The sequence below is a fragment of the Scylla paramamosain genome, chromosome 18 (assembly GCF_035594125.1).
Source record: "Scylla paramamosain isolate STU-SP2022 chromosome 18, ASM3559412v1, whole genome shotgun sequence".
In the NCBI taxonomy this organism is placed as follows: Eukaryota; Metazoa; Arthropoda; class Malacostraca; order Decapoda; family Portunidae; genus Scylla; species Scylla paramamosain.
In genome coordinates, this window is record NC_087168.1 from 21,484,650 (window position 1) to 21,511,041 (window position 26,392).

Genomic DNA, 26,392 nt, shown 5'->3' on the forward strand with positions numbered 1-26,392 from the left:
TGCTGCTGCTGCTGTACTTGCTGTGTCTGCTCAGAGGCATGCACAGTAACGGTGGTGACAAAGTTGCCACCGGGCAGGTACTGTAGTTGTTGTGGTGCATGACTTGTTGGAAAGCAGTTGCCATTTCCATCAAACCCATTCATTTTATTCATAATGAACTGCTGCTGCTGATGAAGGTTGCCGTTCATCTGCATGTTGTAATTTGGTTGCTGCTGTTGCTGATGATGATGTTGGTGCTGATGCTGCTGGTGCAATGGGTTGGTGAGCCTGAATCCATTGACCATGTGGGGGTTGGTGGGCTTGACCGGGTGAGGGGTGATCATGGGGCGGTGTTGCCCCTGTGCCCTCCCCGGCCCCACCGGCCCACCCCCCTCACCTGCCACATACACCACCACATTGTGTGGTGGCTGCAGCTTACTTCCACCACTCTCTGCTGGTGCCTGGGACATGCTGAACTTGCCCCATCGGCACCATCACGTGTCTGCGGAAAAAAAACAAAAGGAATTACTTTCTTCATCTATCTTCTCCAGGAATCTGGACAACCTAACTGTGAATGTGACTTAAAGTAAGCACTAACTGCTGAGCCACTAACTTTCTAATAGAGTGATGACATAAGAGCTATTCTTTATTCGTTCTCCCTTAACGTACCTAAGGGCAGCTTAACACAGGGCAATTTTTCTTGCTGACGGATGTTGATAGCTAGGAGCTGCTGGGTCATGCTGGGTAATATATTAAGAAGTACAATCACATGACTGGATGTGGATGTGAGAGGCTGAGAGCAATGACAATGAAAGCAACTTCTCTTAATGGTGATCCTGAACTGGCAGTTCCTATTCTTTTGTGTTTTCAGAGGCTACAACAGATGAAATATTTATAAACAAATCCCTGACTGTCTAGACAGGGAAATACATGTGCAAAGGGAAATTCAGCTCAGGGTGAGGCTGCAATCTTGTCAAAACTTGCTTGCGGAGACTCTGCGCTGAATAACGAATTTCCGTGCCTCTAGATATGAGCATTTTCCCTCACAAGCTTTGAAAGTTAAACGGAAGTCTCAGAACACAATATCTTGTATGTTCAATATGCAAAAGAGCCTCACATTTCTCTTAAAAAAAATGCAACCGACTCAGACAATTTGATGTAAACAAAGGCAGATACTACTACTGGAGGTGACAAGACTTAAGTGCACCAGACTTACGTTAAGCAATGAGCACACACCAATCTTGTGAAATATATAATAAAAAGATGCACCCATGTAGCTACACACACCACTGGGCCTGGATGCACAGCTGATGATTATATACAATACCCAAAATAAGGTCAAGTATCCCAGCACTTTGAAAAAATAAATAAATAAACTGACATACCAGTATAAGGGCACCAGCTGGCATACTACAGCTGCTACACCCATGGCAGTGCCTCTGGGGCAGGCTAGGTGAAGGAAAGGTCTGGTAACTCAAGATAAGATACATATGAGATGTTGCAGTAAGCTAGTCAGATAGGATAAATATGAGGCATACTTGTCAGGTCACTCAGGTGAACATGAGGTACTGTAGTGAGCTAGGCAGGTCACTACGGTTAAGACTGACACGAGATAAGGTGATCAGGTGAGGCATATATGAAGATCAGGCAGGTAAGGTAAACACAGCCAGCAGCCCGAGGAAGGGTTAGGTCAATCAGGTCACACAGGTAAGTTATACATGGTCTAATCAGGTAAGGTCACTCTGAAGCACAGTAATACACAAGTCAATGGCAGATCAGGCCAGCCAGGTAACGTCAACAGAAGGAGGCGGTCGAGGAAGGGTTAGGTCAATGAGGTCACCCAGGTAAGATAAATACGAGACGCAGCTAATCACTTCCAAGACTCACCTGGAGGACTCAACTGCCGTGTAGCATGTCTGCCCCCACGCCTGTACACCTGGTAGGGACCCACGCCTCCACAGTCAGCACACCCCCCACGGCAGCGACGACTTGCACCTCCCCGGAGCGCCACACATCGTCCCTATCCTCGTCACCTTCCTCTTCACTCACTCATCATCGGGTTCAGGTAAACCACATCATTGACATTTGCATCTTTCACTCGTACGCACTAAACCACAACACCTATTTCACTTTGTATTTATTGAGAATGCATATCAACGCGTGACCGAGCCTCATTAGGTGATCATCATGACCGACACGCGCGCACCTGCACTGAAATAAAGCCCGACCACAACTGTGCAGAAGATGGCAGCTGATTACCCATAATGCCCCTGCGCGCCCCCGCCAGTCCCTCCTCTCTTCCCGCGCAGCAGACGAACTTTTTTCCGCCGCGCGCGCTCAGTTTAACATCCTCCGCCTGATATTCTTTCCTTCTCCACTCATTCTTGTGCCTACTATATCCTGATTTAATGCCGCATGACTTTAATTGTAATTGTGGCTTTCTGTTCTTTAAGATGCAATGAGATGATGTTTATTTTCCGCCGCGCGCGCTCAGTTTAACATCTTCCACCCTACACACTTCCTTTCTCCTTCACTTTTGTATCTATTATACCCTGGTCTAATGCCGCAGGAATTTATTTTTAACTTTGGCTTTCTGTTCTTTAAGTTGCAATGAAATGTTGTGTGTGGGTGGTTATTGTATGGTTTTATTTTTGTTATGTGCGTTCAATGTAAGTTGTATTCAGCAATAAACTTCATGTCCCTTCCTCACTTTTGTGTCAAGAATGCTGTGATTTAATCCCTATTGGTTAAATGCTTCTTCCATTTTCTCGATATCGTCAGATGGTAGTGTCTGTAAAGGATGATAAGGACATTTCACCGCTTACAGATAGTTCCTTGCAATATCTCATAATCTCCGATGTTGCATTAATGGATGAAATTATAAAGCGTATAATACAGAATATACATAATTTTCGAGTCATACTAAAGTTAGTTCTAGTGATGTACAGTTTATGTATTTTGTTTTGATGTACAGGTTGAAACATTTGACATTTGAAACATTGAGCTGAGAACTTGTGTAGCTTACCCTTAAAATATCCACTTGAAAGAAAACAAGCATACCTCGTACTTGGCCTGACTAACATATCTATCTATCTACCCTTGAGACCTCCATCTAAAAGCCCTCATAAAGAAATACCCCTGAGAAGTATTATAAAGGGCAACATCGAACTGACCCAAAAGATAATTAATGGTTTAGAGGAATCTTAGGACCACTGCAATGCAGCAAACCAAGATAAGAGGAATTTATGCCACAGTTGTATTAGTAACAACCAGTGCTTAGTTGCTGTTTGGAATTTTATAGAAACCACTGTCCATGATTCTTATTCGTGAATATAATGACTAACTTAACTCCATTTGACCATGGTGATTATCATGATCCGATTCGTAAATGATGTCTACATACAATGAGTGTCTTGTCAGGTTTCATTATCAGCCACTTAGATGTCTGTCCTTTACTTATAATCTGAACTGGAAACTTCACATCTCATCTCTAGCTAAAACAGCTTCTATGAAGTTAGGTGTTCTGAGACGTCTCCGCCAGTTTTTCTCACCCCCCAGGCTGCTAACTCTGTACAAGGGCCTTATCCGTCCATGTATGGAGTATGCTTCACATGTCTTGGGGGGGTTCCACTCATACTGCTCTACTAGACAGGATGGAATCAAAAGCTTTTCGTCTCATCGACTCCTCTCCTCTAACTGACTGTCTTCAGCCTCTCTCTCACCGCCGCACTGTTGCATATCTAGCTGTCTTTTATCGCTATTTTCATGCTAACTGCTCTTCTGATCTTGTTAACTGCATGCCTCCCCCTCCTTCCGCGGCCTCGCTGCACAAGACTTTCTTATTTTTCTCACCCCTATTCTGTTCACCTCTCTAACGCAAGAGTTAACCAGTATTCTCACTCATTCATCCCTTTCTCTGGTAAACTCTGGAACTCCCTGCCTGCTTCTGTATTTCCACCTTCCTATGACTTGAATTCCTTCAAGAGGGAGGTTTCAAGACACTTATCCATCAATTTTTGACCACTGCTTTGACCCTTTTATGGGACTGGCATTTTAGTGGGCATATTTTTTAATTAGATTTTTGTTGCCCTTGGCCAGTGTCCTTCCTACATAAAAAAAAAAAAGTAGTTTCAGCCCTCTAATTTAACAATGATTTGGTAAATATTCTACAAAGACATGAAGATCCGATATTCAAAAGGAAGCAGTCTTTTTTGGTGGAATAAGCTGATCCAAGAGCCTTCTCAGTCAGTGATGCAAAAAATTATATAATAATCTCTTGCATCAGCAGCAGCAACATATTATGCTGGTGCTGCTGCCTACATACATATCTTTCTCTCAAGGCTCAGAGATTCAAGACCAGCAGTTTTTTTTTTTTTTTTTTTTTTTTAATGTTAACTGAAAATGTTTCCCAGTAGAAATTGTCTGCTCCTTTAGAATTTTCAGGTTGTTGCAGTGGGAATCCTCTTGATTCATTGACTACCCTGCAGTGACTATTGAAAGATGATGGCTGGAGATGTTCTGTTTAGATGCTAAGAACATAAGAACATAATATAAGAAAATAAGGGAAGCTGCAAGAAAACATCTGGCCTACACATGGAAATCTCTATATGAAACAAGTACCTATTTCTTTTAAATCCCTGATAGGGATAAGATATATAGGAATACCCAGCACCTTCCCTGACAACTAAGGAGTGTGCACTGAAGACCTCATATGTACAATTATCTATACCACATCACCAGCTCTATTGTGACAGTGGTAACTCTTCACATCCAAGTTATTATGCAGTCCTTCAGATTTTCTTTCTGGGAAGCAGGGCAGCTGTTCCATATGCAGCACATATTATCAGTTGGAGTGACAAGTGGTGATGCCAGCCAAGTTGATGTTGGTTGTCTAGATGACTGTTACACTTAGAATTCTTCCAGCTAGGGAATTCAAACCTAAACGTGTTCTTTATACTTCTTACACCACAGGATGCTTTGAAGGTTAAGGAAGGAGTTCTAGATTCCTGATATTACTAGCCACTGTTTAGTATCCAAGAATATCAGTGCTCTTCCTTCCAGATGAGTAATTTTCATTCAAAGGTACATTTTTCTTTTAAAGTAAATGCAGGGAAAGAAATCAAGGCAGAAAACAAAATGAAAGTAAAAACAGGAATATAAAACAAAGTCATGGTTCTTCAACTTGCAATTTATCAATCAACAGAAAATATTTCTTATAACATATGCTTACCAAATGGAAGAACTTTCAGAATACAATAATTATCACTGACTTGTTGATATATCTAATAAATACAACAAAAATATTTAACAAGGAGTCTTTGTTGTCACTTTAAATTTCAGCAGTGCTTGTATGGAGCTGTGATCTGCTTGCTGGCTTAATCTACTTAGGTGACCTGTGCCCCGAGTCAGGAAGACGTGATTTCTCATGCCTCGAAGTGATATCTGTGGATAGAGAGCACAGACCATTTCAGAATTTTCATGTATAGTTATCAAGATGAGCACATATTAGAAGTTGATGAAGATAGATAAACAAGAACAACACTGTGGAAACTGGTTATGGGGATAGTCATGCATGGACTTTTATCAATGCTGCATAGGTTCTGGACCATAAAGGAATAAATGAACCAAGACTTGTCGAGATGAATCCCTGTGAAAAATGCCTAATCAGATCCTTTCAAATCCTCTGTCCTCACAACAATGATATGAAGATTTGATTTTCAACTCATGTGGGAAGTATTTTCAAGTGACGTTACATCATAAGGCAAGTATACAGATATTTGCTTAGAGGAAGTATTTTCAGGTGACATCAAATGTTTGCATATATTGTTTTGTTCTATCACTGACAATAAGAATAATAAGGATAATTATACATACATACATACATACATACATACATACATACATACATACATATACCAAGGTTGTCTTCCCCAAAAAAGAGGGGTAGCCAAGACAAGGCACAAAACTTTCATATTCACACTCATTCACAATACTCTCTTAACTCCTTGGTCCCTGATGGAGAAGAGAAAGTACTTCTGCTGTCACTTTATGGGGATCAGTCACACAGGATGATTACAGTTAAGATAACACTATAGTGATACCCTTACACTGTTATGAGTGTCCTTTCTGTCACTCCCGGATGCCATAGTAATCCACCACATTTTTGCCAGTCTCATGGAGCCTGACCCTGTAAAGCTTAACTCCCTCTGGAAGAAGTTCCTGGATGTCATCATAAATAACCACTGCAATGTTTTCTGCTGTGCTCACCAGATTTGTGTCTCTGCAAAGGAATTAACAGTATGAACTTTCTATGTATCTATAGTCTCATTGTACCAATGTGAATACAGATAAAGTTCACAGTTTCCTCTTTGCATCTTATTTAGTTCCCTTTTATGATACCTGAGGGAGTGCATGTGCAGGTAATGTCCATCAGCCACAGGGTAAATAAACCTCTTAATCAATGTAAATCAAAATGTCTTTAGTGCAAAAGGTTATGAAATGAATTGCAGTAATGTTTTTCACAAAACTATACACAGACTTGAACAAATTACATATATAGATTCAAAATTGAAAAGTGGAATTTAATGCTAAGAACTGTCACATTCTTGAGATGAAAAATAGTGAAAAAATATCCACATGAAAGGAAAGAGCCAAAAGCCAAGGATGAAAAGAAAATGAAGTTATGAAGATGCCAGACAGCCCATCATGAGAGGAGTATAAAACATTTGATATTACTGAATGCTACATACTCAGAGGATCAATAAAGATGGAAAGTGGTGGAAGGAGACTAGAGGGAAGAAGAGTGAAGAGGACCCAGAGACTGTGTGGAGGAAGACATGACAAGTACAAACATCAAAGGAGAGATTGTCTATGACCACAATAAGTGGAAGAGACTCATAATCTATCCAATGCAATAATGAAAAATAGAGATAAATGAATTGATAGTGATGAGGACTGGATGAAGCAAATATTTATTGATGAGGTAATACTCGTATATTGGTGAATGAATGAGGTACGTAAATATCCAGTGAAGAGGTAATGTGTGGGTGATTGCATGAAGTATATATCTTGTGATATAGTGATGTGTGGATAAGTGGTGTAAGACTAAGGTGCACTAGCATTAGACAGATGAGTGGTACCTGAAGACTGGCACATCCAGATCAACGTTCTTGTGGTCGAATACATTCATGACCACCTTCTGGATGATCACCTTGAGGTCTGCCACGTTGATCACCATCCCTGTCACCTCATCCACTGGACCTCGCACAGTCACATCCACTGAAGGGATGAAGAAGATTTAGAGACTGATCTTGGTGACCGAGAATATTCAGATGATGTAGGTAAATAACAAAAGAATAACTTAATCTATACTACTGTAAAAATGTTTGCATAATACCGAGTACATTTTCAATTCATAATCAAAGAAAATGTCACGGAAGAGCTCTTTGTCCCTCATAATAAGAGGAAAAATGACAACATAAGAAAATAAGGGAAGCTGCAAAAAGCGATCAGATCTACATGTGGCAGTCCTTGTATATGTATGTCTAATATTTATGTAATGCCCAATAAATGTTTAATTAATAATGTAAGATAATATCACGGAAGAGCTGATGATGAGTGACATGTTATACTCTCCCTTAAATAATGATTATGATATGTTTGAGCAATCTAGCATTCACTTAAGTTTCCTAATGAAGTTCAATAATAAGAATTGCATATATATATACTTTTCATCATTCTGTATCCCATAAACATTCAGAACATTGTAAGGAGAGACTCAAGAATACGAGCTTTCCCTTACAGATACATATTCAGTAAACTAAATCAACATACATACATTCTTTAAGTCCTCTACTTCAATACTACACTCTCAAGCTGTGCCATAAGAAATATTTGATAGAAAAATTAAAAAGGAATATATACATCATGAAAATGCTATACCATGCAAATTACACATGCAAGATAAAAAAAAAAAAAAAAACACGCCACCTTTGTAATTGTGACCATGGCCGTTGGGATTATTGCACTTTCCAAAGATTCTGCTATTCTCCTCATCTCCAAGTAGTTTGCTGTGGAATGTGATAAAAACCATTAATATACGTCTGAAACATTTATTTATCATTAGTATTTGTACATGCGTGATACAGCGCAGGGTTTTCAAGATAAATACTTAGCATTTCTGAGGCAAATAAGTAAGGTATCATAAGAAGCTACTAATTATACTCTTTATATGCATCCCAAAATCTATCAGGGATAAAAATTACAAGCAATAATTTGTATTTACAGCATATGCTAGTTTGAACATTTTATCATAAACACTTTAATCATCAGTAAATTAAACTCATACTGTAGTACACAATCTACTGAGATCTATTCCAATTCCTTATCAACCATCTGGATCCGGCACTGCATAGTACACGCGAAGGGAATATGAAGAGACACGTGGCAAATCTAGTTCTTCTTCTTCTTCTTCTTCTTTTTTTCTTGGGTAATTATTAAGAGTACGCTTGCGGACCTATTTCTTATCGTTTTCGGGTGCGGAAAGTTAAAATGCGGTCGGGTAAAGCTTAAAACGGCCAAATACCATCTCTTACCACCAAAAATGTGATGGCCGCCATGTTGTTGATCGGAAAAATCTCCAGAAATCTGTAGACAAAATCTCCAGGGATCGTAAGTCTCCGTTAGGGACACTAATCTAACCTAACATTACTTAACCTAACCTAAAACAAAATAAAATAAAATACGGTATATTTAGCTTTTGTAAAATTTCATCTCAGTGTCCCTAAAGGAAAGTCCAGGGAGGGGCTAAGCTCCGGTAAGGTTAGGTCAGGTAATGTTAAGTTAGGTTAGGTAATGCTAGATTAGATTAGTGTCCCTAAAGGTTACTTCAGATTCCTGGAGATTTTGATTCCAGATTTCTAGAGATTTTTTCGATCACCAACATGGCGGCCATCACAGCAGCAGCGGCAGTAGCTCTCTACTTATTTTTGGTGGTAAGAAGCGGTGTGTGGCTGTATTCTAGCTTTCCGCACCCGAAAATCCAGCTTTCCCACCAGGTCCCCAAGATTGTAGGGGGTAGGAGTAAAAAACAATAGAAAATAGGGCCGAGAGCGTACTCTTAATAATTACCATTTTGTTTAAGACTGCCTATTTACATGCATTTATACTGGAAAAAACACCCTATAATAAGAATGGTCCTTATTAATAACACATAACATGTTTCATATTATAATACTACAGCATTATTTAAGGCCGTATTCTGAAACACTTATGCGCAGCACCTCCACTACATTCAAGGGGCTCCACTTTGAGTTATGTTCGTTTCTAAGGATGTTTTGTAGATCTACTGACAGATTAACAAGATTTCTACATTATTAACAGGAGAAACACTTGAAAATCCGACTTATCATCTCAGAGACCCATGAAAATAGTCGTTCCAGGATACGTTTAAACTGAAGATGTCCTGTCTAAAATCTAAATGACGAAATCGCCGTCCAGGGTTACCGTTTGCCGTTCCGAGCATTTATTGAATACATAACACAAATACAATACATCTTTAGTGTAGGATCATTCATGTAAGTTCACCTCGTCTCGTCACTACTGTTGAAGGTGGTCACGTTCAGTTTTCAGCCACAATGTAAGCAATACTCTCATAATCCCGACTTCGAGAGAGTTATCACGCTTTTCCACAGTCGCTTCAAGATACAGCTTTTCAAAACTTCATCCCAGGTCCATGTTTTACTTCATCAATTTATTTTTACTTCAATACGACATCCTCTAGTATTATGGAACTATCATCTCAACTATTTCTGCGTCTTATCTCGACTATTTGCTTTCAACTGACTGTAGTGGAAGCTTATAAGGTTTTCAAGGGTTCAAGGGATTCTAGTGATAGTCAAACAAGAATTCTACATCATTAAACGCGAAAAACACCCGTTCGACCGCTACTACATATCTCTGTATCATTTGAAGATAGTCCTGATGAGAGCCTGTACAACATTAAAATATATATGCCCTGAGCGGTGAATGAAATAGGCACCGCTGTAACTGAAACGGTTCTCTTGTATTGGTCAAGCGTTTCAGGCCGAGCGAGTCCCCGCTGGTGTCTGCTCTTGTCTAGTGGATCATCCTGCCCGTATCCTGAGACATTATTCTCTCACCACGATAATTTTCAAAGGCCACGAAGGTGATAAGCCGGGTTTTCAAGGGTTTCACCTGTTAGTAGTAATGTATATATATTATTAATCTGGCACTAAAACCATAAAAAAAAAAAAAACTTAAAATCTGGTGTATAGCTTCAGCTAGAGCTTTTTGAATGTAATGGAGGTGCGATCAGAAGTGTTCAGTGCCACACTCTGTTACATTCCTGCAGTGTTGCTTAATGTTGCTATATGCTGTTATATAAGATGACAACAGCGCAAATGAGCGATAAATCCTGAACAACGTATGGTGAGCAGGGCAATCGTGTTATTAGTACTGAAAGTTGTAATAATCAACAAAGTAACAATGGAATAAAGATGAGAGAGAGAGAGAGAGAGAGAGAGAGAGAGAGAGAGAGAGAGAGAGAGAGAGAGAGAGAGAGAGAGAGCACTTCTCACTTTAATAAAGTTATACAATAGATGCAGCACATGATGAAGTGAAACATGCATGTCACGTAACTCAAACTCTTAAGATGTCAGTCATGCAACCACATACAGCGACACTGATATCCTAAGACGGGAAAACAGGCACCTGTGTCCTGATAACGGAACAGACTAACCTGTGTAACCTGTGGCTGGCGCTGATGCTTTCAGAGCGGGTCACATCTACAATAGGTCTCTTTCCATTTGCGGGCGACATGTTAGTAAGTGTACTGTTCAAGTGATGACAACCAACTGTTGCGCCTCTCTCGTAGAAGACACTGGGACGTCCTATCGGTAGCAAAGGTATTCTGTCTCTGTCTTGACGAAATGCTGGGAGAGAAGAATCAATATTGAGTTGCCTAACATAAACTTTCATCTGATGTATTCAGTTCTCGACGCTTCTGAACAAATTAGGGATAGATATAGGAGGTATCTATGTATCATCGTCATGCTAATAATAAAAACAGACTGCACTTTCGACTCCCATAACTGCCTGTCATTTTCGGGGTCTTTTCGGGTCTATAGTGGAGGCGGGTGGCAACTTTACGCATCAGTCCTGTGGTGAAGAGCGGCAACTTCTGCCTCGGCTCCCTACTCTCCGTGAGTGTAATACACATTTACTTTTACGTGTTTAGCAGATTTGTAATTATGAAACAACGTTAATATACTCGGAAGCATTTATCTAAAGACAGAAAACTCTGACAAGAAAACTAACAAGACTTTATATATAAACGTAAAAGAAATATGAATAATAAAAAAAAAAACATGAAAAATTAATGATAATGAAATATGCATGTTCTAATCACAGACAGATGGTTCTATAACAACTCTAATGGCAAAACAGTGACAAGACGGGCTGGAAAATGAGAAGTGAGTGTGCGAAGAAATATAAAACAAGAAGCACTAATCTGGAAGGTTAAATAAGTGGAGAGGTTTCTGAGGCGGTCTGTGAGGGTGGACTGGAAGGAATATGGAGGCGAGAGAGAGAGAGAGAGAGAGAGAGAGAGAGAGAGAGAGAGAGAGAGAGAGAGAGAGTATGGCAAAACGGTAACGCTGCATGACGAGGCTAGATAGGTCATGAGGTGGAAGTATGTCTATTGTATGCCTTCAAGTTCAAGAGAGTGTAGATGATTCACTGGGAGTATAATAAAAGGAGGCTGGGATGAAATGCGTGGGTGTGAAGGAATGGGAGGCGTGAGAGGAAGGAGGGATGCTGTTACGTTAATTGAATCCTAAGCCCTTCCTTTCAAGTATTTGAGATTCTCATAAAGACTGTTTTCAAAGGCCATATAAATAATTAATCGAGTTTTTTTTTTATTATAGTGCATAATCTTTGTTATACGATCACTATATATCACTTATAGAGCCATGAAAACACCCACGAAAACCTCGATAACTTCAATCAGACATTGCTCTAAGTTGCAGTGAGGATACAGTCCCGTGTGTGTGTGTGTGTGTGTGTGTGTGTGTGTGTGTGTGAAAATAGATCTTATTTGGATTTGGTTTGAAACTCTACCTGGAGATGTAACACGATTCGTACATATACCTCCTGATAAACCCATATCACTATTCATCAGCAGAGGCGGATGTATAACCACAGTGAAAGCTGATGCTGCTTACTAACCCTTAAACTTGAAGGCAGCCCCTAGTGTAGCAATGCCTGGGAGAGAGAGAGAGAGAGAGAGAGAGAGAGAGAGAGAGAGAGAGAGAGAGAGAGAGAGAGAGAGAGAGAGAGAGATTAGTCTCCACTCCCTGAAAATTATACAATAAGAGTTTCAAAAAGGAAGTGCAGAGATATCTTCATACTTGTCTCTCCAATGCACGATTACATGACTTGCTTTTCTTTTCCTCTGGATCAACTGTTCGTGTTTCAGGTCGACACGTCTCGGTTTATGAGTACTACTCGTATTTATTCATTTATCCTTTCCATTACCCATTTTTTTTTATCTTGATGACCTCTGCAGAGTAGTTCCATCTCATAGCCGTTGAATTATTTGTACTCCAAAGGGCATCTCCTTCGTCTACCAAGTCCTGTAATGATTATTTTGATATGAGTCTGAATTTTGAAACGTTTAGTTCTCTCACAAAGATTATTTTCAAAGGCAACCTATGTAGATGATTAGTCAGATTCTCATTTTTTTTTCCACTGATAGTGCCTTTGTTAAACTATCATTATAATAATGAAAATATCTTTGAAAATATAATGAATATCCACTAGAGCCTGGTTAAAAGTCGAGATGCAATGTCATGTTTGAGAATGCGGTTCGTAAAGTCTGCAGTGAGAGAGGAAAATTCAAGGAATATATAATGACAGGGACTATTGAGATGAATCAAACTTGGTAGATAATGAATAGTAGCTGTTGTTTTGCTTTGCAAGGCATTAAACTACTGAAGAACATTTATAACCCGAACATGAGTGATCACTGGCGATAGGAGTGTACTAGTTTAGTTTGTCGGCAGGATCTTGTTGCGTGAGTGCTCATGACATGCAAGTGAGAGGTATTGGATCCGAAGAAAATACTGTAGCCTACACGACAAAGCACGCTCGTTATAACGTATAACTGCAATAACGCACTGAAATTTTAATAAATATTTAATCGAAATAACAAACTAAAACTCTCAAGACAAACTCACCAGCTGTGCGAGCCGCTGCTCACCTATCCGGTGTCTGTCCCTTCCTAGGGAGTGATACATCTCTCTCTCTCTCTCTCTCTCTCTCTCTCTCTCTCTCTCTCTCTCTCTCTCTCTCTCTCTCTCTCTCTCTCTCTCTCATTCATTTTATGTAATTTTCGCTCCATCCTTTCTCACTCTTTCTCACTCTTTTATACATCATTCCATTTTCATTCTCAGTCACTCTCATTCTATTTAGCAATCCTTAGGATTGTTCTTAATTTCAGAGAGAGAGAGAGAGAGAGAGAGAGAGAGAGAGAGAGAGAGAGAGAGAGAGAGAGAGAGAGAGAGAGAGAGAGATACGGCTCCGACTTATGGGGGGTTTACTGTATGTATATGCGTGATGCCGACAGTATTTGAATGTGATATATACTTGTCAAAGCAGCGCGAAACTCAGAGTGATAATGCGCGAAACTCGGGATGGTAAGAATTTAGGACTAGACGTGAAACTAGGGAGGATACTGTATATATTTGTTGTTTCTCAAATGCAGTAGTGCAAATATGCTTATTTTGATGTACTTTTTTTTCGAAAACTGTAGATTTTTTATATCATTTTCTGGTTCCCTAGAACCAATTAATTTATTCCCATAGGTTCTTCAGTCGTCATAACGCACATTTGCCATAACGAGCGCTACACTGGAACGAAACATTTTCGTTTTCGCATACCTTACTGCATATGGTTGAAGTATAGGCTATTCAAATCGATGATAGTCTGCAGCTGCGATTATTTGATATTTGTTACATGTGAATGAAATGAAATCTCCAGGGAAGTATAATTCTATTAGTTATGTTTTAGGGAGAGGTCCGTGTCTTTTGTCCCTCACCTCCTTCTTTGTAATTCCTTGCGCCTGTGTAAGTACACGCTCTCAAAGATGACGCGACAGAAAGTTCCTTCAACAAATCTCACATGACTACCTGAATATGTGACTAACGCCCACAGGATTATTTTTTTTTTTGGAGAATGAAATAATGCCTTTGCCGTTATAAAACCATTGTTGCCAGCACGTTAAAAGTACGTTAGTGAAGTGAAGGCACAAAGGTTGTTAACCTTAAGAGCTTGGATCAAGCTTATTGTCTCTAATGGAAGTGTGTGTGTGTGTGTGTGTGTGTGTGTGTGTGTGTGTGTTAAGAAGTCGGCCAAAGGCACCAAAAATGTGGAAAAAGACTGCATAATTGCAAATTCGTCATACAACTCCTTTTTCGTAACAATTCAACAAATGAGAAGGAGAAACACATAAAGAAGCGTTATCGAGTTTATCAGATCAATTGAACAAATGAAAGAATGACACCAGTCAACTCTCGCTTTAGTAAGGTGCACAGAAGACTTATAATGAATATAAAAACTTAATGTAGCGAGGCCAGAAGAGTAAGGTCTTGCTACAGACCAAGGACAGATTTCTGTCGTGTGAGTTTTGTCACTCTACATTAATTTTATGAACAGGAATTGCACTCTTGAAAACTCTGCTGATCACCTCTGTGGCCTTAGGGCGGCACCGTGGGGCGTCGTTAAAGGGCGCCGCCCTACGGAGACGCCCTACGGAGCCGCCCTTTGGCGACGCCCTTAGGTGCCGTTCTTTGGCGACGCCGTTCGGTGCCTCAGTTTCGCGACGCCTTACGGTGTCGCCCTTTCGCGACGCCCTACGTTGCCGCCCTTTGGCAACGCCTTACGGTGTCACCGTTTGGCGACGCCCTACGGTGCCCCCCTTTGGCGACAACCTACGGTGCCACCCTTTGGCGACGACGTATGGTGCCGCCCTTTGGCGACGCCCAATGGTGCCGCCCTTTGGCGACGCCCTATGGTGCCGCCCTTTGACGACGCCCTAGGGTACAGGCCTTTGGTGAGGCCCTAAGACCACAGAGGTGATCAGCCGGCTTCTCAAGAGTGCTTTTTTTCTGTTCATAAAATTAATGTAAAGTGACGAAACTCATACGACACAAATCTAAGCTTGGTAGCAAGATCAAGCTCACGAGAAGTCACCTGTTGTCTCGTACCATCAAGATCAAAATAAAGATCGCCAAGGAGGGCGGGGAGCAAGGTCGCTTAGGACGTTGATGTGTCAGAATTCGGATTACCCTTATAGGTGAGTTGTGTGAGGGGATGAAGGGGAATTTAACCCCACGTGGTTTATGAGTAAGATGGTAGAGTTAGAATTATGCTGTAAGTGAGTCCAGGGTTGGTGCAGTGTGTGGCCAGAAGCAGGTGAGCCAGAGACCTGTTGATGGCGAGGTAAAAACATCCTGATATAGATAACGTGATAATGGACATCAGGTGCGTCTCTGTGTCATAGAGAAAGATGCTTGTTGGAAATAGTAATAGTGCATCTTTCCTACTTGCAGTCAGGGGAAGGTTTAACAGGAAATATTAGTTTTTTTGCTGGTCTTCTGTGTGTGGGCATTACTGGCTACAGTAAGATATTGATCCGTTCACTCCCTATTTCCTGGAATGGATCAGCTCCTCCCATAAGTATTGGGAGTTTGTCTGACTCACCTCCATATAAGTGTTATTATTAAGATTCCTTTCCTGGTCATGTTCTTTTATTTTTACTTTTACACCTCTACATAAACCTTTTGGTATCTGTTAAATCTTCTTGTAAAGTGGGAGAGAAAGGAATGACACACTATGCAAATTAAAAAAAAACAACAGACCTCTTGAGGGAGTGGAGTGGCAACTGTCAACATCCTTCCTCCCTTGACATTCTCTCAAAACTACAACAGTGTGGTAGATAGAAAGAAGCAGTTGTCATATAGGTTTCTAAAGTAAATATACTGTCTTTTCAGGTTACTTCTGTGGAAGTTTATAACCTGAACTGCACACTGGAACAAAATGCACTATAATAATGACAGCTTGGTGCACTTTGCCGAGGCAGCGGGTGATCACGAGGGGCGCCTCACCCACAAGTCGCCACCCAGGACACTGTATGACTCAGGTGAGCAACTTTGTTCTTTATTTCACTATCAAATTACATATAAGTTGGATTGAAAATTATTACACATAGCCAGTTAGTTATTCTATCTGTCTATATCCCATGCGGGGTGGCTCAGACAGCTCCACTTACTCGTGCACACACCATTCCCATTCTTGGCTCCATCAGCTCCTGGAGGAATGACACAAAATATGATATTTTGTCTTTGCTACCTGTCTTTAAGGATGATTTCAGTTTGATATCGTGCAGCAAGATGATACCTTGCTTACATATTCAAGAAAATAAAAGGCTAAGTAAGCCAACTAAACCAAACTGAAATAAAAGTGCTCAAGGTGGTGAGAAGTAAAGTTGATGTCTACTGCATTATAAAAAAATAAATAACCAAACTCTTCAATGAGAAACTCGAACACTTCCCCTACCAGGCTGAGGAGGTGTGACTAATCCTGTTCCTTCCCTCTCTTGGTAATGACCAAGAGAGCAGGGCCCTAGACTGGGAGGACACCATCTGCTTTCATGATGGGATGAGGATGGTGAGGAGGTGGCAGGTGGCACTCCAACGGGCAGGTGTCAAAATAGCTGGCCATTTCTGCTGCTATTGCAGCTGGCCATTGGCTGCTACTGTCACTGGCCTCTGGCCACTTCTGCCACTGGCCTCTGGTCTCTGGTTGCTGACTCTCCTGTGATGAGATAAGACTCATAACACCAAGACTAGTGCCTTGTTATCGTCAGTCTTATGTATCATGTACTGCCACTGTCCTGTTTCCTCTTCTGCCACTCACTACATCCTGCAGGGGTTGGCGAGCACTGGGTGAAGGTTCCATGTGGTGTTGAGACAGGGAGTAGCGATGCAGGTCTTGCCTCTACCACAAAGGTGAAGGGCTAGCGCAACCCACAGCATCACATCCCTTTCCCTTCCTCTTCTTGAGGTCATTGTCACATAGTGCTGTTCTGATTGGCTGTCTCTCTCTCTCTCCATAGGTTTTAATGTTCACTTTGTTTGCTTTCCCTTTTCTTTTTTTACTGTTTTACTTATCCATAACCCTCCTCAACCTGCTTCCATTAACATATCACAAATAATCCATTCTTGGATTAACCCTGAGCTTAAACTCTTGACAGTCTAGTTAATGTCACAATTTGAACAGGAGAGTGGTATGGAAGTGGGAAGATTTCTGAGGTAAATAATGAAAAAGATGTTTCAAATCAAAACCACTGTACTGTGTGCAAGGTGACTGTTCACAATGTGCAATTTCAGCTTACAAGGAACGATGGTTTAAATTGAGAGCCAACTTGTTGTTCTACTATCGTCTGAATGAGTTTGGAGGAGTAGAGAAAAATGAGGTATGTATATATTGTGTATGTATAGCATGTTATGCATCAGTGTGTTAGATGCATCCATCATGTGAGTTTTATTGAGAACATTTTGATCATCATATTCAATATTTTAGAGTTGATTTCAGGATATTTAGCATTGATAGAGTAATGATGTGGGTGAGAATAAGGGTGACGGTACCTTGAGTGGCTGGATTCTTGTCACCCAACATGTGTTTTGTACTTTTCTGTTATACAAAACTTTCTATGATGCAGTGGTGATGATGCTACTATCTTCTTTCAGCCAAGTGGTGTCTTTGTTTTAGAGAATGTTGAAATTCAGATGGAACATACTGATCTTCCCTTTGGATTTGCTATCAGGTGGAAGGTAAGAGTTAATTTTTGTGGCTCACATTAAAATTAGTCCATATTTTTTAAATGCTTTCATCTTTTATTGGGACTATTTCAATGGGCGCAGAGATGACTAATCAGGCCTCCTGGGTAGTTTTTCCCACTAATGGTGTAAAATCCTTGTTACAAGTAAGTGATTGTTGGAAGCATGAAAACTCCAATAACTTTCAGTAAAGTTTGTTAGAAGTATGTTGTTGAGGTGCTTGAGAATACAGACCACTGAACTGTTCAGATAATAAAAGAGGCTCAGTGAAACAACTAGGGGTTTGATGACTTTATAAGAGAGAGAGAGAGAGAGAGAGAGAGAGAGAGAGAGAGAGAGGGCAGGGAATGAAGGAGGTATGAGAAGCATGGCAGTGGATTAAAGGACAGGAAATGGTATTAGGAGGGAGAGAGGAAGAAGGCAGGCCTAAGATTCATGTCAAAACTCTAGTCAATCACCACAGCCATGAAAAAAAAAAAAAAATGGCATGTTGCTTTCATTAGAAATATAGTTAGGAAAGCTGCTTTGTCAAATCTGGAGCTGTCTGTCCCTGCTTCTTTCCCTGTTGAATGACTCGTTCACTTAATTCACATTATATTATTTTCAGGATGACTTGGAGAGGAAGCATCTCTTCTTTGCCAGCTCGGAAGCGAGTGCTGTGACGTGGATGAACAAATTAATAAATGCAAGGTATGTTTTCATCATGGCTAGATGTCAGAAGTAACATGCTCTATCTATATTTACTTTTCCATCCTGCACTGCTGTTGCTCCTCTTCCACTAATTATTTTCCCAATGTCACTATCCATTTGGTCCTTATCTTTCCTCTTGTTTAACTGTTACATAACAAGAGAACAGTGCAATAAACTTAACTGTATCACCTTTCTTTGTTTACCATTTCAGTTATGAACACTTGAGAGCACAGATGGTAATGTTAAGAGTTCAGATTAGAAGAAAAACAGGAAAGGTATGTAAGAAGTCACTCTCATGTCACTTGTCACATGTTGTGAAATAATGAAAGAGAAAAATGCGATCAGGAAGTAAATTTGGAACTGATAAAAGATTGAAGGGACTATTATGTACAGTCACTTGATACCAGAAGCTCATTGTTGTCTCTCTATTTAAATGCTAGGCCAAGATGTCCTGTAAAGTGAGATTGAGAAGGCAAGACGTAATTTATTCAGTGTATCAACATATCCATCTATATACCAATCTGGCAATCCCCCATGGGGTGGCCCAGACAAAGCTCAACATATCTAAACTAGGTACATTAATTAGGAAAGGTCTTATTGTCTTTGTCTTTTGTTTGTTTCAGGATCCTCTTGAACACCTTGGTACTCCTCTCATGCAGCGGACATCATGGGCAGATGCACAACGCAAGTCACGGTTTCATGTTGACCTAGAGGAGGATCAGTTATCGCAAGAGTTACCAAAGGAATATGCATTACAGTCATCTAGTCTTACAGACCACCAGAGACCAGACAGATTGAGTCCATCGAGGTACAGTTTGGCAGCAAAAAGTCCCTATTTGAAGGTCAAAGTTGAAAAGAGCCCATCATTGAGGGAGCCACTGCGAGCTGCTCCGGTCCCTCCTCCAAGGAAAGGAAAGAAACACACCGGTGAAAATGGGTGAGTGCTTTGTCATTTTGCAATATTAGAACTAGAAAAAATTTTGAAATGTGTCATTCTGTATTGAAGATCACAATTATTGGAGAAAATATTTGCAAATGTCAAATCCATTCACCTCTAGTAGCTTTTGTACACAATATTCTGATCTCTGTTGCTTTTCACACAGTCTGTCACTCTCCAAAGATGCCAGTACCTTCTCTCATCAGCCTTACATGCACACTCTACTTCCATTCCCTTCCATAATTCACCATCTGTGATTCAAAGTGTATCATTCATTGATTCACTGCACATCCATACAGCAGATTCATAACTTTCCCTACATCCACCTTATCCTTGCACCACTTACCCCATGCCAGTCCTGCACTCATAAGACATTCTTTACTTGTGGCACACACCTACCCCACACCCTCTCCTTTGTCTGATCTGCGTGACCAGCATTATCATTGTTTGCAGACACGTAGTGGTGGATAATTTAGTACCAGGACTGGAATGCAAGGTTGTAGATGACTTGGTGCCAGGCGTGGGGGGCAGCAGGGCCTCATTCAGGTGCCATATAGACGATGAGTGTCTTCCAAAGAAAAAAGACAACTTACTTGACTGACATCCTCCTGTGTGTCAGCAAGTCAGCCTCAAAATGAATCTCTTCCTTTACAGTTGACTTAAGCAACTCAATTATTATTGCTATGAGTGCTGTTTGACATGAAGGCAATGAAGTGTGTATTGCTATAATATTTAACCCAAATAATCCTCAGGTGCCTTATGAAAATATGAATATTTTGTGATATCTGTGTATGCTTCTCCTGATGAAAATGAACAATGTGGTATATGTAATTTATATTTACATGTGTATATAACATTGATGTTTGTTCAGTATTCCTGTTGAATTTGAAGTTTACCATTCCATGCCTTAGAATCATTAATACATACAAAAGTACATGAATATTGTAATTGATGATAATAGTACAAGTCTGTACTTGCTCATTGTCCGTAGTCTGCCATTGGATAGCAGTATACTATCTATCCATCTGTCTATCTATCTATCTATCTATTTGTATCTGATGAATGTTCTTGAAACTCCAAGGAGGAGATTGCAACAGAAGAGTCTTCATTTACTTCTGTGCCTGCATTACCTCCTTCCATGCTCTAGTCCTCTCATTCTCTTCCACCCTTTTCTCTCGCTCACTTTAGTACTCCACCTCTTGCTTCATTGGACATTGACCTCCTGCACCCACCACATCTGTCATACTCATGAGCATGTCCACTCATCATTTCATTTTCTTTCCAGGATAACCACTGTAGGATGCTGCACTTCACTTCCCTTTCCCACTCACCATTTCATTCCTTCACCTTTTCTTGACCTGTTATAAACATATTACTTTCAGCATGCATTATTTACCATGATACATCTTTTTTATCCTTATAAAAAAGAAACCTTTCATCTCATTTAGTAATCATTCATCTACTGCATCATATACTTTGTCATTACATACCACACTGCTGTCCAATCAATTTCCTATCATATTTGTACAGCATTAGTACACATAACATGTAACAATCATGCCTTTTTGGTAAAACCCTAGAAGTAAGTGAAAAAAACATGAAAATATATCTTAAAGAAACCTTTAAATTTGTTAGATGACATTTTTTCTTGTTGTGTGCAGTAAATGCAACTGTATTACTGCTAAATTTTCTCTCTCTCTCTCTCTCTCTCTCTCTCTCTCTCTCTCTCTCTCTCTCTCTCTCTCTCTCTCTCTCTCTCTCTCTCTCTCTCTCTCTCTCTCTCTCTCTCTCTCTCTCTCTCTCTCTCTCTCTCTCTCTCTCTCTCTCTCTCTCTCAAGAGAAAGAGGCGAGTAGAGACACAAATGCCACTTATGTGAAAAGTGCTGTAATAGACTAATGGTAACAGAAAACGTACAAAGCCAAATGTGAGGCAATATCAGCTGTCATTATCAGCTCCTGACATGTACACACATTACTCCAGACAGTCATTGAAGGTCAAAGTAAGTGTGATAATGTCAAAAGAATTCAAGCTTCCTGCCATGCACCTAGTAGAGATGTGAGAAAAGGTGTCATGTGGACATGCCACTAATGCCTGACGTGCAAATATGCCGTAAATATATGACGATGCTGTGTACATTAAAGGTTTTTGGTGTCATATTTTCACTCTTGTAATTTTTGTGGTTTTCAAGGGTGTGTTCATGATCCTAGTGATTGTTTAGCTAAGATTTGATATTGTTAGAAGGAAAACACCCATACAAACCCATATAATTCTGTCTTTGATGCCTTGTGTTGGCTCTTGTAATTATTGGGGTTTTCTTGGGTGCTGTTCATGACCTTAGTGATAGTTTCACTGAAGATGAATGCTGTTAATAGAAAAACACCCATATAAACTCATATAATTATCTCTGTCATCCTTTGAAAAATAGTCCTTAGGTGAAAGCAGAATGTTTAAAAAATAGAGGCTCATGTGTGTTTTCTTATTGTCAAACTTTTTTCTCATTCATTAACAATTTTCAGATGCCGTCCCAAGTTACAAATCTGATCCATACTTTCCCTACCCATTGTGAATCCTTTTGACTTTTAGGTAACCCTATGTATAATCCACAGCCATTTATCATCATTATCATCATCATCATCATTTTGTTTATCATCCTTATTTCCCCTTGCAGGATTGGGCAGATTCTGTCTGTGTTTCTGTAAACCTTTCCAGCTCTACTTGAGAGATTCATACCTTTTGATTCTCATGTGAATTGCCACTACTCTTCCTTTTATAGATAAGAAAAAAGTAATGGCATTTCTTGATTCTCTTGGTACAATCATGGACAGTAATAGAACAACATGCCATACTCAGCTTCACTGTGTTTTTAATTTTTTCATAATTGTAAGTCTTCCAACTTATATAGAATTGATTAGTATTTATGTTTTGTAATCCCAGGCACAGCACACGAGACTGTCCCTTTTCACTGGGGGCTGATGATGAATGATACTTTGTGGGATTGATGGCCTGGTATATAGATAGATGTTTTATAAGGATACTAAATAGACAGCAGATACAAATGAGGGAAGGCACCGTGGAAGTGAGTGTGGCACATTACCGGATATCTGACCTGTCTTCCCATGCCAGTCCATATATTCTGTACATCCAGTCATTTAACAGTTTCTTCATACTTGAATATCTGTGCTGTTCTACTCATACCTACACCTGTTCTCTCCATTCTTTCAGATATCAATCCCTTTTGTCACTGCCTATACTGCATACATATCAGTAATTTGTCCTGTAATAACTTAATTGTATCATCTAGCAACACAGCACAATTAATAAACCCACTAGAAGATTAGCAAGATAACACGGAGGAGAACTGTTGGTACCTTCATGTAAAGTATCGTTTTAATTATGTTTGTCCTGGTGTGACACTGCATTTTCATACAAACAAGTACTTCCCACATACATATTTGTTTCTCTTCAGTCCCACTAAATGAGGTTCTGTTTGGCATGGAGGGTTCAAGGTAACTGCTGCCCTGTTTCACTTATGTTGTGTGGTTCTCAGTGATTCCAAGAGTATGCATGGAACTTAGTTTTTTAACCTTAAACAAAATCTACAAAGTAAAAAAGAAAAAGAAGAAGAAAAAAACAATGGCATTTTTGTATTCTCATTTTCCGTTCTTAAGATTTTTCTTCATTGACATTACTTGGGGAGAGTTAACTAGGTAGGTTTTACATGTTTAAGGACCAAGATTTTCATGCGTTTAAGATTTTGTAATTTTGTAAAACTTTTTAATTGCAAATTTTTAATATTTTTATCCATAGCCGAACCTTAATTACACATACTGAGTTTGGTAATTATTTGGCATTTATTGGCAAGCAGCTGGTGGGTAATGATTAGAGAGAGAGAGAAACATTTCTTTACTCGTATTTCTTGGTTTTAACTGCAGATCATGTCAAGAAAAGCACTGAATGAACGGTACATTGTTGTTGTTGTTGCTGTTTTCTTTCCTTCCTTCTTTCTTTTTTTTCTTTTCTTTTTTTCATAATTTCCATCCATCCTTCCATCCTATTGTTGTTGTTGTTGCTGTTGCAGTCGTGCGCTGGTAATTGGTGTTTTCATTCCCATTCCAGGAACGTTAGTCACTTATGGTCCTTATCTTTCTTTCCTTTTACCCTCCTTCATTATCCTCCTGCATCTCTCTCTCTCTCTCTCTCTCTCTCTCTCTCTCCTGCACATGCTCGTCCCCTCCACCTTGGCTTCCTGGTCCATCTGGTCTGTTTCTGCTCCTCCCTTCCCTCCCATCCCACCCTCATGTTCCTTTCCTCCACCCTTCCATTACTCCCTTGCTTTCCCCTGCTCTACAAGATACCTTACACGTGGCGTCCCTCGTGCAAAACATACATCGCCTGTTGTCCTGTTTATAAATTTAATCTACTATATCAAGGCTTCGTTTTCACTCCGCACCAACAACTTGATTAGTGAGTCTGCTCCAGTTATCTTGCACTGCCTTTGAGGACTAGTTTGTATCTTCGTTCAGTAATAGATATTTTTCTTCCCTTGTAATTACTTTCTTGATTTTGCAGGCTGTTGTTTTCATTACAGTAACTTGAATAACTATTGTACAGCTTAAAGAGCACTAACTTTATTCTCTCTTGAAGGGCCGCCACGTGTAGGCCTGATGGTTTCTTGCGTTCGTATATTAATTGTGTGTCTAAGTAAGCAAATAATTACAGTGCTTTAATTATAAGCAAAAGAAAACTACAACAAACAGTAAAACGATTAAATCCAACTTCATCGAGCGTAAAACCCATTATTTCTTGTGCAGTGCATTGCGGAAGTGACAAGAAGATAAAAGAAATGAGATGGTTTGGTTACGCAGTAAGAAGAGAAGAGGGACTGATCAAAAGAGCCTGGAGAAAACCGGATGGGGGAAAAAGATCGAGGGGGAGGCAGATTGTTAGATAGAGGGACGGAACTGCGGTAGAACTGTAAAGGATGAGTCACGAATGAAGATGCAAAGGACAGAAACAGCCGGAAGAAACTCGTACACGGCGCCAACTCCTGACTAGGAAAACGGCGAGAAGGAAAAAAAAAAAAAAAAAATCTTATCCCGATTTTTAACCTCCAGGATCTCCTACGTACCATTGTGGTAAGAGCTGAAGAAATCCATGCATCCCTTCTCTTGTATGGAAGACGCGCTCCCTTCTGCATATACACCAGCAATATCAAATAGCACAGCGTCAGAGGAGCTCATTACTTGCCCAGAGACTAAAAATGGCTTCTTGTGATTCCGTAATCTTGGGGTTTCCATGTCATTACTGCTCAAATCCACCACCACCACTCTCTCTCTCTCTCTCTCTCTCTCTCACTGCACCGTTGCCTCATCTTCGTGTCCTTTCTTTCCTGTTTGTTTCATCCGTATCTTACCTCTTACTCCTCCTCCTCTTCCTCCTTCATTCCTTCACCTCCTCCTTCTCCTTTCGCATTTTTCGCTCCAAAGTTCCGCCTGGCTTCTTCTCCCATGCCAGGCACCAGGAGGAGGAGGAGGTACCCGTGAACGCGGCAGGAGACTCGCTCGCGTGTACCTCTTTCTGCCGCCACTTCGCCCTAGGGAGTCTTGAGGGGACGGGCTGCAGTATAGTTGGCGATGAATATTCTTCCTGTGCTTTACGGCGCAAGTGGTCGAGTTGTTATGATGCCAGCTAGGGGTTATTTTTTATTTGAATTATGCATGTGTCTCCTCTGTCGCGCGATGTTGCCACCTCCTCTCTCTCTCTCTCTCTCTGAAAAATTTGTTTGCTCTCACTCCTCATGATCGTATATGAAAAGGAGAGAGAGAGAGAGAGAGAGAGAGAGAGAGAGAGAGAGAGAGAGAGAGAGAGAGAGAGAGAGAGAGAGAGAGAGAGAGAGAGAGAGAAGAAATCCTGACTTTAAACTCTTTTATGTAACATGCATAAGTGTTTTTAACTTTCTTCTCGCCTTCATTAACAGTCATATACAACATTATCATTTCAGTACACACACACACACACACACACATACATACACTCGGTAACGCCTCATCTTTTTAATTCTTCATTTTTTTTTTTAAGACGCAAAGGAATGAAAGATGGAAGGAAAGAAAAGAAAAAAAAAGAAAGCTGGTAATTTCTCACACTGAAGGAAAATCAAAGGAGATGACAAAAAAAAAAAAAAGAAAGAGAAATTATAACACTTTTCGCACCTTGTGTTTGTCAGAGCTTAGGGAGAGGAAGAGAGAGGAAGAGGGAGAAGATAGAGAGAGGGACTGAGTAAGGGAACGGAAGAAGAAGGAGAAGAAGGGAAGGGACGAGAAAGAGACCTGACAGCTTTCTTGATCGAGCCCTGCAGTTGTTTGTCACGCTGGAGTGATGTAGCCATTCCTTTTAGCTCTTGTCTCATAATTACCGAGAGAGAGAGAGAGAGAGAGAGAGAGAGAGAGAGAGAGAGAGAGAGAGAGACGTATATAGATAGACTGACAGTTAGGTAGATAGAAAAATAGTGTTGACATGTCCTTGAATCACTCCCTTTTCTTTCATAATATTTTCGTTGCTTATTTTATCTCGCTGTCAATTCCTCTTCACCTCTTTTTCTTTGGTTCTCTTTGATATTCCTTCCTTTTATCCTCACTCGCTCTTTTATACTTTTCTTTTCTGTGTTAGTATCGCATATCATGTTTTCTTATCGGCATTTTCATGTTTTTTTCTTGCTTTCATTATTGCCTTCCGTACCCGGTTACCTGTACATGTAACTTGATCACCAATAAGGCGAACAGGTGTGTCTCTCCGTACAGGTATCCCAGGTGCGGCCAATGGAAAGGAAGGTCAGTCTTAGTAATGCTCTTGTGAAACGCTGTTATAGTC

At 40.3% G+C, this 26,392-nt stretch overlaps 3 protein-coding genes across 6 annotated transcripts in view; 1 reads left to right on the forward strand and 2 right to left on the reverse strand.

The window, feature by feature from the left end:
- LOC135109271 (TATA-box-binding protein-like) overlaps positions 1 to 2,251 on the reverse strand; it is a 63,058-nt gene extending 60,807 nt beyond the window's left edge. For 2 of the 3 annotated variants that reach the window (XR_010272639.1, XR_010272638.1), the window contains exons 1-2: positions 1,867 to 2,250; positions 1 to 481 (exon numbers count right to left, since the gene is read on the reverse strand). The exon at positions 1 to 481 is cut by the window's left edge and continues 1,679 nt beyond it. The gene's annotated coding sequence lies outside the window, so the exon portion shown is untranslated. Of the gene's footprint in view, positions 482 to 1,866 lie in introns of all 3 variants that reach the window. The other variant, XM_064020554.1, reaches the window with a different exon arrangement.
- A 2,900-nt stretch (positions 2,252 to 5,151) lies between these two features.
- On the reverse strand, positions 5,152 to 10,931 carry LOC135109272 (6-pyruvoyl tetrahydrobiopterin synthase-like). The gene is made up of 5 exons (XM_064020555.1): positions 10,739 to 10,931; positions 7,969 to 8,048; positions 7,119 to 7,257; positions 6,087 to 6,259; positions 5,152 to 5,421 (listed from the first exon to the last, which is right to left on the reverse strand). Exons 1-4 carry the CDS (start codon positions 10,816 to 10,818, stop codon positions 6,109 to 6,111), a joined length of 450 nt encoding a protein of 149 aa, XP_063876625.1. The 5' UTR covers positions 10,819 to 10,931; the 3' UTR covers positions 5,152 to 5,421; positions 6,087 to 6,108.
- A 4,303-nt stretch (positions 10,932 to 15,234) lies between these two features.
- LOC135109273 (uncharacterized) lies at positions 15,235 to 20,306 on the forward strand. 2 transcript variants are annotated; one of them, XM_064020556.1, is made up of 8 exons: positions 15,235 to 15,352; positions 16,050 to 16,198; positions 17,448 to 17,533; positions 17,808 to 17,891; positions 18,505 to 18,587; positions 18,799 to 18,862; positions 19,211 to 19,524; positions 19,978 to 20,306. In XM_064020556.1, the coding sequence occupies exons 2-8, from the start codon at positions 16,096 to 16,098 to the stop codon at positions 20,123 to 20,125; spliced, it is 882 nt and encodes a 293-aa protein (XP_063876626.1). In that variant the 5' UTR covers positions 15,235 to 15,352; positions 16,050 to 16,095; the 3' UTR covers positions 20,126 to 20,306. The 2 variants fall into 2 exon arrangements, with proteins under 2 accessions (XP_063876626.1, XP_063876627.1); XM_064020557.1 differs by lacking the exons at positions 15,235 to 15,352; positions 17,448 to 17,533 and having other exon boundaries at positions 16,062 to 16,198.
- Positions 20,307 to 26,392: the final 6,086 nt, after the last annotated feature.

Bases quoted from the DNA above. Each gene is read 5' to 3' on its own strand.
- LOC135109272 (XM_064020555.1), bottom strand. From the start codon at position 10,818: ATGTCGCCCGCAAATGGAAAGAGACCTATTGTAGATGTGACCCGCTCT. The intron at 7,258-7,968 runs GTGGCGTGTTTT...TCATCCCTTCAG, and splicing joins CCATGGTCACAATTACAAAG to TGGATGTGACTGTGCGAGGT. The intron at 6,260-7,118 runs GTACCACTCATC...ATTCCTTTGCAG, and splicing joins CTGGATGTGCCAGTCTTCAG to AGACACAAATCTGGTGAGCA.
- LOC135109273 (XM_064020556.1), top strand. From the start codon at position 16,096: ATGCACTATAATAATGACAGCTTGGTGCACTTTGCCGAGGCAGCGGGT. The intron at 16,199-17,447 runs GTGAGCAACTTT...GTGCAATTTCAG, and splicing joins CAGGACACTGTATGACTCAG to CTTACAAGGAACGATGGTTT. The intron at 18,588-18,798 runs GTATGTTTTCAT...TTACCATTTCAG, and splicing joins AACAAATTAATAAATGCAAG to TTATGAACACTTGAGAGCAC.